Source organism: Pelodiscus sinensis, chromosome 1 (assembly GCF_049634645.1).
Source record: "Pelodiscus sinensis isolate JC-2024 chromosome 1, ASM4963464v1, whole genome shotgun sequence".
Lineage (NCBI taxonomy): Eukaryota > Metazoa > Chordata > Testudines > Trionychidae > Pelodiscus > Pelodiscus sinensis.
The window spans coordinates 60,444,236-60,457,096 of record NC_134711.1 but is presented as its reverse complement, the minus strand read 5'-3'; the positions used below and the strand labels follow the sequence as shown (position 1 = coordinate 60,457,096).

At 42.7% G+C, this 12,861-nt stretch overlaps 1 protein-coding gene across 2 annotated transcripts in view; it reads right to left on the bottom strand.

The window, feature by feature from the left end:
* SRGAP1 (SLIT-ROBO Rho GTPase activating protein 1) overlaps positions 1 to 12,861 on the bottom strand; it is a 219,985-nt gene that overhangs the window by 34,604 nt on the left and 172,520 nt on the right. For both annotated transcript variants that reach the window (XM_006130209.3, XM_075930928.1), the window contains 3 exons: positions 10,538 to 10,598; positions 10,300 to 10,377; positions 8,580 to 8,714 (listed from right to left, as the gene is read on the bottom strand). In XM_006130209.3, the coding sequence (XP_006130271.2) occupies positions 8,580 to 8,714; positions 10,300 to 10,377; positions 10,538 to 10,598 (274 nt within the window). The remainder of the gene's footprint in view (positions 1 to 8,579; positions 8,715 to 10,299; positions 10,378 to 10,537; positions 10,599 to 12,861) is intronic.

Here is a 12,861-nt window from a genome sequence, read left to right as displayed (position 1 = left end):
CAGTGTCATCTGTATCCATTTTGGAGGCACAGAGAACCTGCATGCATGTTTGCTTTTCCTTAAGAAGCAGCAGTACATTTTAGCCACCTGTTGAATAATCTTGAGGGTATTTTTTGGGGGGGGGGGGCAAACATAAATTAAAGCATAATGCATGAACAACCTGCATTTAGGGAATAAAGTAGACCAGAAAAGAGGAAAATACCCCCCAAACAAAATTAAAAAATATTAAATTTTAAATGAAGACAAGAATATATCCTGTCTAAAGAACATTAAGAAAACATCAAGTAAATTGGGATTATTGCTTAAACATCAAAGTAATGGAGCATTTAAGAGGCAATAAATATTCAAGTATATAAACCACAAACGTTTGCATTTGAACACAGCAGCATTTTGCAATGGAGCACTACTTAGCGGTTAGAACATGGTAAGTGGAGTTGGCCTGGTGGTTATAACTCAATAACTGGGGTCAGCCTCTATTTCCATCTCTCCCACCACCTCCCTGGTTATGTACAGCAAATATTTACCCTTTCTAACCCATATTCTGTGGTGACAAAACAGAGGTGCAAGTTTCATGTAAAGAGTATGTTAGCAGGGCTGGCCCAACCATATGGCAAACTATGCATATGGGCGCCAGGCTTTAAGGGGTACTAAATTAGATGGAAGTAAAAATTTCCCCCCTCACATATTAATAGGTTATCTGTTATAAATGAAAGTATCTAGTATTGTGCTTGTATAACAATGAATCATTGCCAGGTCAAAAGTTGAGTTATATTATTTATTGCACATTGTGAAGCACGGCTGTGTATATAAATACAGTTAAAGTGTGTCATGGATTAGCTTCAAAAGCATACCGGCTGGGTTTGCTGGCTGGAGACAGGGTCTAGCAGTTCAGTCATTATTAGTAGCTAAGTGTTGTCCAGTCACATAGTTGAGTCAGTATTGCTTGCTGCTTAGCGAAGGCAGTCAGCGACCCACAACAGCTGTTCTGTGTAGTTGTGATGGATGGCCCAGTGCAAAATATTACAACTCAAAACCAGACTTCATTCAGTACCAAGGAATAAAGATTTCCATAGCTTCCCAAAAGTAATTTCCTCTGGAAGGAAAACATTGCCACTTGACCAGAACACTATGCACAACTCAAAACAGTTAAAATTTTAAAGTGTCAGCTACTGGGTGGTCTAACTGGGTAGTACAGTTGTGTTAGGGTTAATGAAAAGTAGAAAAATAAATAAAAATATGTATTTTTACATTGTTTGTTTCAAATTCCAAGTAAATAAAGGTAAAATTTCATTCTAGATGTCTCATTTTTCTCTATATTGAATGGGGAAAGGGACATATGCCACAATCTAAGTTCATCTAAGGTGCCAAAAACCATTGCGTTGGCCATGTATGTTGGTCACAAATTAAGTGTAAGTATGGTAAAACCTGCCAAGAGGAACCACTCAGGGAAGTGGGCTCTTGTAAGTGATAGTCTTTCTTCAAAAGTCTGCATACCAGGCAGCAAGTGGTGTTCTGTGCCTCAGCAAAGAGTTGCTCATGACAGGTGGTCTCTCCTCAGACGTGGCCACTCAGGCAGGTTTTACTGTTGGTGCTAAGTGACAAAAGTGATTTAACTTGTGCTGACTTCACAGTTGGTGAGTGTGCAAAATCAGTGCAATTTACGTAAAAGGGTGCAATGGAGGAGCACTCAGCAGGAAAAGCAACTAACGAAAGTGCACAGATACAGCTGACCATCCTGTTACTTCATCACCAGTGCTTCCAGTGGCCAAATCTGGCCCTGATGTACGAAGGAGCCACTCCTATTGCCATCAGTATAATTAGCATCTACTGCAGGGCTGGGCAAGAGGCTGGCAGCGGGCCCGCCTAGCCCTTTCATTTGGCCCGTGGCAGCTTCCGGCACCGCCCCCAACGTGTTGCCTGGGAGTCGCCAGGGACACATGAGCCCTTTCAACTCCTGCTATTTAAAGGCTCCGCCCCTTCTGGGGCAGCCTGCAACCACTTCAGAAATTGTTGAAGTGGCCCCCCCTTCAAAAATTATTGCCCACCCCTGATCTACTGAAATAGGCTGAGTTCAATGTCCTCAGAATTCCAGTAGTGTCCACCGTCTTTCCCAGGCAGCAGTAACAGCTGAATTATGGCTTTCTAGTACACAGAACCCTATAATGATACAAGCTCTTCGTGCTCTATCACTTGCGGCAGACTAACTCTGGAACAACCAGAATACGTCCCTGAGTAGTTGTTATAATTATTCTATGTCTATCTAGGGAACATTGAACAGAAAACACTGAATCTTTTGTCGCACCACTTCCAAAGTACTTGCAAAGAAACGGCGTTAAATTATAATATGTTATTTCATTTGAAAATGTACTCATTAATGCAAAAAAAAAAAAAAAAAAAAAAAAAAAAAAAAAACCACCAACAAAAAAACCTACAACCCCTCAGTGGCTACATTGAGAAAAGCTTCATTTATGGTATTAGCCTCAAAATATGCTTGACATCCATAGCTAAACACTTTCCTTTCAATATTCTTTCACTAGCAACATTATATTTTCAGATAAAATCTATGACATTTTGCCATTTTATACTTTTAAATGAATGCCAACTTTAAGTTTCATTTCTATATTCTTGTGAATCACAGCAATCTTTGTAAATAGAACTCAAATAAATACGCATTAATCTTCACAGGCTGTTTGGAAGGAATTAAGTGCAAACTGATATATTCATATCTATACTGTTATTAAATAGAGCTTTTGATAGTAAGAGCTGGTGCATCTGCAACCTTAATTAAAAAATAAAAGCTTTCTAGAAACTACATGTTATATAGCAATCACAAGGTTATGGCAATTTCTATTCTCATTCAAGGGAAGGGCCTCTACCTGCTCCTTTTAAAAATTATTAGCAAAACTCCCATTGCCTCGAATAATAGTGTCATATAAGTATATAGATTATTATTATTTATATATGCGGACTGAGGCCACAGTGTGTTGGGTCTCCACAAACATGGGAAAGAGACTATACCAGTGTTAAAAGACTGGCAGCAGGGTGTTGTACAAACTGTCTGCCCCATTGCAGATAAAACAATGTCTAAGGTTCCAAAAAGAATACAAAAATCAGTGAAAAGTGTGTTTGGGCCTGGACTTGGATTTTATAAATATGAAGTATCTATGTTCTACCGGGGCGTTCCAGTTATCTAAAAATTCTGGTTATCTGAGGGTCCCAGCTGCCCAGCCCAGCTTGGGGCAGGCTGTCAGGCCAGGAAGGAGGGTATAAGAGGGGACTTGGGGCAGGGTGTCTGGCCAGGAGGGAGAGTACAGGAGAGGTCTTGGGGCAGGATGTCAGAGCATGCTGGGGATACAGGGTCTTGGCGGGGAGAGGGGATTAAGTGAGGGAGGTTTGGGTGCGGGGTCTGGGCATGAGGGGGGATGCTTACCTGGCTTGACACCCTGCTGTAGCAGGGAAAGCCTCCAGGAAGCACGCTCTTGTTCCTCGGAAGGGGTGAGGGGAGGCACAGTCCCTCCCCCATGCAGCGGGGAACCCAGTGCAGCTGCAGCACCAGGTCAGGCTTCCCGCTAGCAGGGCATAGAAGGTGTGTACAAACCCCGACCTTCCCCGCCAGACCATACTCTGCCACTTCCCCAGCAGGCTGGGGAGGGGCGTGGGGGAGAGAGAGCGGCAGCGCATGGGGGGCAGCGAGCCCGAGCGCACCCCAAGGGGGAGGGGGGGCAGCAGAGCCCGAGCCAAGTTCCGCACAGGTGGCAATTTAAAAAACGCAGAGGTCCGAGAGCGGCTACTTGGCGCCTTGGACCCGGCCACCCCTCCCAGCAGCAGCAGCCAGTGTAAAAGCTGTAGCCTGCACACATGGAGGAGGAGGAGGAGGAGGAAGCTGCTTGGCACAGGAGGCCCTGTGGGAGGGGCAGTTCTGTGGGGTGCGGAAGGAGGAGGAGGAGGAGGAGGAGGAGGAGGCGGCTGCTTGGCACCGGAGGCCCTGTGGGAGGGCAGTTCTGCGGGGTGGGGAAGGAGGAGGCGGCGGCTGCTTGGCACTGGAGGCCCCGTGGGACAGGGGCAGTCCTGCGGGATGGGGAGGGGGCCATGCTGTGCACACGGTGGTGAGGCAGCTGCAGTGGGTGGTGGAGCAGCCAGAGCCACATACCGCCAGAAGCCCGCCTCTGCCGGCAAAGCTCCAATGGGCTCTGCAGGGCGTGAGGGGAGTAGAATTTTTTTGCGGAACCCTTGCACCATTTGGGAAACACTGCCCTAGGAAATTTGCCAGTTTCTAAAGTTTTCCGGATAGTTAAGTGCTGGATAGCACAGGTTTTACTGTAAGCGTAGAGACAAAATTAAAACCATGAAGAGGGCCTGGAAACTCACACCAACAAAAGCAATTAAAAATACTCTTGCTGAGGTACTCTCAAGACATCTGAGAAGAAACCAAAGTGCAAAGTTCGGTACAACCATTTAAGCCATCCACTGCCTTGTTTGGTGCAATAGTTCTCTGGAGGGCGGAACATCTCCACTGAGCTTTGTCCTATGTTTCTTCTATGATGTCTCTCTAAAATGCAAACAATGCTTTTAATTCCTCATGCTCATTTTAGTTTACATCGATCTTAGGTTAAGCCTTAGAATCTATTCTAGTTTCCTTTGTTCTCACACTTATTTTTGAATATACAAACACCAGTATGGGTTGGTGAGGGGCAGGAATTGAAATTGCCTTGGACTAAAAAACTAGGATTTTGCTTGGAAACCAAATAGTATGTCATATGAACTACTATATTCATTTCTACCTTATCACAGCAGAAAGTGGAAACATATAAATACGTGCAAATATATAAATATTGTGATGGGCAAACATTTTAATGCAGGCGAAGTCAATGGATCATTAATTTCATACATATCGAATGTTTTGCTGATATTCAATAACCATGTTTAATAACAAACACATGAATATGTGTTTTATAAATATTTTAAGAAAGATATCAGAATTCTCCGCCTTACATTTTTCTCAGGTAAGGTACAGAGATAGGTTCACTGCTGACTATCACTGCATTGGATCCTAGTGCTGGCTATAAATGTAAATGCAAGAACCATCCCCTCAACTTGATCAGACCACTTCCTGCTCCAGACAGGAATAAGAACTCTATTTCAAAACAAGAAGAAACCACCATGGTCTACTCAGAAAAAACTCCTGGATCCGGACAAAGCTTGCTTATAGAAAGCTCTCTACCCAAGCAACCTATCAAGGAGTAGATGAATTAGCCAGGTCCTTCAGTCTTCTAGAACATTGCAAAGTACGTTCTAGTACCAAATCCCCCTCTCTCAATTCCCCCCCCCCCCGTCATCTTTCTCAGTTTACTTGTGACAGAAATAACAGAAAGTAGCTATGACTGACAGTGGCAAACACAGAATTGCTACAAACCTATCCCACTTCCATAACAAAGGCAAACAGAGCCTACCCCTCCTTTGCCACTGAGACAGAAAAGTGAAGCCAGAAGTCCAGAACTTTACTGGACTACAAATCATCTGGAAAAACAGACGGGCTCTACTCATAAGAATGGCCATACTGGGTCAGACCAAAGGTCCATCTAGCCCAGTATCCTGTCTTCCAACAGTGGCCAATACCAGATGCCCCAGAGGGAGGGATCACAACAGGTAATCTTCGCATGATCCCTCCCCTTCTCCCACTTCCAGAGAAACAGAGGCTAGGGACACCATTCCTACCCATCCTGGCAAATAGCCATTGATGGACCTAATCTCCATGAATCTATTTAGCTTTTTTGTACCCTGTTAAAGTTCTAGCCTTCACTGTATCCTCTGGCAATGAGTTCCACAGGTTGACTGTGCGCTGAGTGAAGAAAAACTTCCTTCCTACTCAACCCTAAGACACAACACCTATTGTTGTAAGAAACTGTCATAAAGAAGGTCACCTACATCTAAGATGGCCTCATAAGTCATAAGAGCAACTAGCTAAAAGCAGGAGCAGAAGCACAATGCGCTCTTTCCAAAATAAAATCAACGTTGTTCAGGGTTACCATCTGTGACTTTGATCTCTGCTCTTCCTGGATAGAAAGAGACAATGAGGAACTTCTGGAAAACCTACTACAACAGAGATGGTCATCACTTCCTTTAAGGAAAGTAATTTACTGCCTCCCATCAGACATGCAGTAATCTGACTACAGAAACCACTGCTTGATGCTAGAAGCCCCACAAACTATCACTCAATGCCCAGCCTCACTTATCTCAAATAAGCTCATTTATAAGATAGACATAGGTCAGTCTCCAGTGCCACATGAACCTGCTTGGAAGTCTCAGTGAAGCTGCAGGTCACTCAATAGTGTTGTCGGGAGCTGACCTTTCTATTGCAAAGGACACATATCTACACTCATTCTGCCAGTCCTCTACCATCAATCATCAAATATATCTGTCCTGCCTCTGAGAGGCTGCAGGACCAAAAGGAAATACCTATAAATAGTTTATGTCCATCTTCTTGGAAAGACGACAACTGGTTGTTTTGGACAACTGTTCTTCCATCTCCAAAGTCCATCCTTGGGCAAAAGGGCTACTACAGTGACTAGGGGCTGCTATGGTAGGGATGGGTACCAGTTAACCAGTTACTCTGGTAAGCATGCTGGTAAGACACTGCTTACCAGGCAACTGGTTAACCCTATTACATCCCTATTTAACAATGAGAGCAATTAACCATTTGAACCAAATTTACCAAGGTAAATTTTCCATTATTTGATATCTTGAAATCAACACTGGATGTTTTTCTAAGACGTTATTGGACTCGATACAGAATTTATTGGGTTGTTGTATGGCCCAAGTCATGAAGGAAGTCAGATGAGATGATCAGAATGGTCTCTCTTCTGACCGTAAAATTTTTGACTGCATGACATTTGCTCTTAGATGAGGAGCAGCTGCATAAAGCTGAACCCATGCAAGAATGAGGTTACACTAGCAGAAAGAGTGAAATGTTTTATAGAACTTGTCTTTTCTCATCTTCTGTAGGAGGAATCTGTCTTCAGATTGTTAAATTAGTCTGCAGCAGTGAGGCCCTCAGTGCTGCTGGATACTCAAATAGTCATGGTGGAAAAAATGTACCCACTTTCATCTCGGCAGGAACAGACTACTATATCCTCACGTAAATGACAGAGCTATCTACTCATTAATAACTTCTGGGCTAGACAGCAGCAGTTTATGTTATCAAGAAATGAAACCAACACACTAAGCTTCACCTAGTACAAAGCACAACTGTCCCTTTGCTGAGCAACACAGAGTACCCAAATCCATCACCCTGGAGGTCTGCATTTTGGGTTGGCTCCCCATTGACTAGATGGTTTTAAGGTACCTGACCTAATTAAAACGTTCACATGGGATTCAACGTAGCTACCTACAAGACTGTCTCTCTCTCTCTTTGTAACACTTGCATCCAGCTGGGACAGTCTGAAAATAGAGCAAGGTACAGGGGGGAATGTTTTCCATAAGAGTTGAACCTTAACTATGGAACTCACAAAGCCATGTTTTATGCCCTGTTGATTCTGGGCTGTCCTGGGGCCATAGGGTATCCCAGTGTAACTCAGCCAGTCATCGAAGGTTGCCTAACTTACAGTAACTTGTCCCTGCTAAGACTTTTTGCAGCATTAGGTGCTGCGGTTCCACCTCCTTCCATTCCATCCCCGTGATTGCATTGAAGGAGTCCTCTGAAGACAGCCTGCAGCTAGCTGTCCAAGATACTATGTTGAGGGGATTTTTCATCAGCTGGTTCTGAGGCTTTTTGAGCCTTTTTATGCTGCTTTCCCCCCTTTATCTAGTGTATAGCCGTAAGAACTTCACCTGGAATAGAGAATTATTATCCTCCTTCAGGCCCTGATCCTGAAAGGGCTGAAGTATTTTAATTCCCCCAAAAGCAAATGGGAATTGAGAGCACTAAGCATTGCCCAGGAGGCACTCAAAATCATACTTATGGCCCACTTATGTCATCATTCCCTTGTTCTGCCCTAAAGTTCACAACAAAATGTCAGTGTATGTACATTTAAATATCACACATACAGGCTGAAACTCTTTTAACCTGGACTTCCTGTGCCGGCAACATCCGGTAGATAGGCTGGTAGGTACAATGCAACGAGGCTGCCCAGCAGGGCCAGGAGCCCAGCACACAGGGAACTGGGCTGCCCAGTGTAGAAGGGAAGGGGGTGAGTGGACCAGCAGCACAGCAAGGCTGGTGGTACAGGGGGAGCTGGCTAGGAAGCTGGTAGCTGGTCCAAGGCTGTTGGGGGGCAGATATGACCTCCCCTGGTCTGGCAAAATCCCTCATCCAGGAATGGTCAGGTCCCAAGGATGCTGGATCCGAAAGATCCAATCTGTACCAAGAAAGACAGTCTTCCTGCTGTGCCGACAACAAAGGGTTGTATACACTGATCATTCTGGAAAAAAGGAGCTGGCCCAGCTGCAAATAGGACTGATAATCGATGCAGATAGCAAACAAATTGTTTCAGAAAAATCAGTTAAATGAGGTTTTTTTTAGGCAGCTACTGTATTTATGAAAATGTAATTCTACAGGGAATGAAATAGGAATTTTTACTTACTGACACAGGAAATAAGATCATTAAATCTTTCCTTAGGAAAGACAGGATTTTCCAGCCCTCGGAAATAGAGCTTCAGTACTCCAGCAACTGAGTTAATGTCATGGTTGCTTTGGTCATCTGCCAAAGGATTTTCACCTTAAAAATATATAGAGAAGCAGTCTTACTTAATAGCATTTCACATAAATGAATAAAGATTTGATTTGACTACATGGGACGTTGCATGGTAGTAAAATCATAAACACTGGTTTAAAAATCTTGCATGATTAAACTGAAAACAAGCAATCCCTGCCTGAAATAAATCTTTCTTTAAATTACATAACTCAGTGAACCCATAGATTATGGGGTGGAGAGTGAATATTTTGGGATTCATTAAGATTTGCATTAGTGAAATGAAGAATGTGATCATTCTTAGTGAAACAGGACTTTTAGGACTATTCTTAGGCATCTTATATAGAGCATTTAAAACTAAGATTTATTTGAGCTGCACATCTCTCTCTGGATTGAAAAAGCATTCATGAAAACACAAGAAAATGTGCATAATGCAGTTATATGAGTACAATATACAGAATCAAAACAACTAAAACTCACAACAAAATACTGCATCATTTAAAAAACTAAACTGCACATCAAAACATTTTTAGCTATATCGATATAATATGACTTCAAGAACATTTCTGTGGCAAAACAATTTCCATTTTAATAAGGTTGACTTTAAAGGTAAACAATAACAATCCATAACTGTCCTCAGATATAAGGATACTGCATCATTTATCATATAAAAATAGTTACTGCATATATCTGCTCAAGTATCAGATCTGATTTTACACGATATGGAGTTCATTTTAGAGTGTGAAAATACAGTCTACTCTTTCTTTTTGCTGTTAGTCACAAGACAGATTTTCTACCAAGGGATTCTCTTATTAAAAGATGATCTCAAAAGGTTATGTTAGAAATTAAAAAATGAGTTGTAAAATCCCAAAAGAGATGACTTAATTACATGTTTCTTAAAAAAAAAAAAGAGAAGCAAACACTATGATTTAACACCATCTGAGAATTGCTAGCGCCTTCAGATTCCAATTCTTATGCCACAGTGAGCAACATCAGAACAATCACAGACTTAACATAGGTTGAAAGACAATCAAATTTATACCCCTCTGTTCATTCTTTCATAGCTTTCTCAAAAATTATCCTCTAGGATGAATTTTTTTTAGGAATGAAAATAGATGTTAAAATGGAATGACTCTTTCAACAACCTATGTTTGTATTGATTGTGATGTCACTTTGGCAGAGGGAACAGAAAATCCAGCACTCATATCTTGAAAGAGCCAGTAACAATGGTGTCAAATTGTGTTAAATTTATTCAGTTAGTATTTTTGCTTCTTTTAGGACTTTTAAAGATAATAAAAACAGGAAAGAGAAAGAAGTCATGATTTCCAGTTTACCATTGGTAAATATAACATTTTATAGACAGTATAAGGGTCATAAATCTAGTGCACGTGTATAGAAAAATATAATCGTATGTACCTAAGGACAGAATAAAATAAAAATGTTGAAAGTCATTAATATACTGGACAAGTAAATATGCAGATAGGCAAAACTTGAGGTACAGTGAATACAGTACATAAAATAGCTTAAATGTCCAATACAATTATTACATTTTAATAGATTTTTTCCCAAGAGCTGGATCTCAGATTGTTCATATGGACATAAATTCAATTACCTCTCTCAAATGAATTTTTAATATCATTGACTTCCACCTGAGAACCAGACACTCTGAAAATTCCCTGATGCTGAAGACCTAAAGGGTAGGGAAAGAAAAGATGAGCAATGAGATCATATAATCTAATTTTTTTAAAAGTAAATGACAAACATGAGAAGGTAAAATCATTATGCAAAATATACTTTATGCAAAATAGCCAAGATACTAATGAAGTGACATGATGTATTTCAGAGCTTACCATATAAATTGATAAATCTGATGCAGCTTTCCACTATGAGGGGAATAACTTGTCCTAAATCCTGAGGACACAAAAGCAAAAAGAATATAACTGCAAACTAAAAGGAGACAGACGTTAGATAACATATAAAAATGGATTTTATTGATAATGCAAGGTCGAGACAGTAATGTTAAGTAAAACAATCCCTTCCAAACAAAAGTATTTTCCCACTTTTGCCAGGAGCCTATCAAAGTAATACTGAAGTCCTTATGCAAGTCATCAAATCAAAGACATTCACTTGGGGCAATAATTTTTGGTGAGGGGCACTCCAAGATGCACTTTTCGGTGGGGTGTGTGAATGAGGTCTAGGATGGAGGCTGGGTAAAGAAGGGCGCATGGGGTAAGGGGCTGGGATGCTGGAGATGGAGTGGTGTCTGAGAGGTGTGTGGTGAAGGAGGGGGTTATGACCTGGGGCAGGGGAATGGAGTGTAGGGTCTGAGAGGGTGCTTGGGTGCGAGAGAGGATTCTGGCCAGGGAAGGGGTGTAGCAGGGGGTACAGCGTCTGGGAGGGAGTTGTGACCTGGGGCAAGGGGGTCCAGAGGGTTTGGATGATGACTTGGGGGAGGGAATTGGGGCGAGGGAGGGACAGGGGGTGCCAGAGGCAGTACCTGGCTGGGAGGCACTTACAAAGCATCTTCTGGCCTGCAGCACCCCCAAGGCAGGCTGAGATCCCTGCCTGCTGCAGCCCCAGACTGCCTAAAAATACAGGCTATTCCCTCCACAAAGCTCTCAGCTCCAGGTGGGGGAAAAGGCTTTCGTTACCCCAGCTTTCAGGCAATTCTCTCAGCTCTGATTAGCTGTTTCCAGCTAATCGGAGCTGAGAGATTGGCTGAGGTCAGTTTTTATTGTCCGGTTGTTTCTGGCCAATAGGAGCTAAGGATTGGGCTGGGGGCGAGGAGATCACACAAAGCTTCCCCCCTCCCTGCAGAGCAGAGAAACATAGGCTGGACCCGGTGGCTTGGCAGGCTGGATCCAGCCCCTGGGTCATATTTTGCCCTGCTGTGAATTAACTGATGGCTGAAATTTTATCAACTTATCTCATTGCATGCGGTTAACTTAACATACATGTATCCTCATTTCATGCGGTTATTTTAGACTCTTGAAGCAAAATGAGTTAAGCAATGAACTTCCTTTTAAATATACAATTAAAATTCATTATCATGGCACGAAAATGAAGCTTGTGCATTATTTTAGCCTATTTTTCCATTAGTAGTTGGAATTAATTTTATATACTGTGGAGCCAAATTGTTGTAGATGCTTCCTCATATGGCCAGGCCTAAAAGGCCAGGAAAAGGACGTTAGTGGCTCCTATTCTGGCTCCTCTGATGTATCAGAAGGGCGGTTCCATAGGCTAGCTGCAGTAAGAGCCACCAAATGGCACAGTGTGGAATGTTATGCTGATCTGGAAATAACTACCACCGGCAGCTACCTGTACAATATAGTCCTGCACTAAGCAAGACTAAGTTGTTTGAGAAGCTTGTGTATGTGTCTGGTTAGGCCTACTAATGGGGTGGGTGAGGGAGTGGGAGAAGGAGAAAGGGTGATTGCCCCAGGGCCTGGTGATTCTAAAGGGCCTGGAACTCCTAGTCACCACTGCTGCTACTGTGGTGGTTCTGGAGCCCTGGGCCCTTTAAATCACCTCCTGAACACCACACAGCATGCTCCAGGTGGCTCTGAGGTATGGTAAGCGGGGGAACAGTGTGGTGCATTCTGGGTGGCATCAAGGACTGGCTGCCTGTAAGAGGTCCCACCCCTTCTGAGAGCACAGAGCTGTTACCCCTACCTTGCCCTGGCACGGCTCCCCTGAAACTGGGTTTCTGTCAGAATACAGGCATACATTAATGCAGCTTTAAACCCACATGCTCTCCTGTATGGGACTCCACTATAGCTGTCTTTGCTGACAATTTGTGATACAGCCAGAAAGGGAGGTTAAAAAATGTGGGCCTGATCCCCAAGTTCTCCCCAGTGGGATTGTGAATAAGAGTAAGTACCAGTATAGATCTATATGCAGGATCAGAACCCACATTTCTAAAACATCTTGCCTTTGGTGCATGAATCACAATCATGGCTTTAGCTAAATATAGAGGGGTTTGGTTTTATTTAAAAAATGCCCATTTAAAAATAATCAGTGGAAGGGACCAGGAAGTATTTGATCATACGCAGATTCTTGATTTGTGAAGTTTAAATTCCATTAGACTGTTTTTCAAACCACTGAATATCCAAAAGAATTCCTTCTCTGAGGACTTGCCATGGCAGGAAGGCATGTGTGTTTAAATGACCTCAAG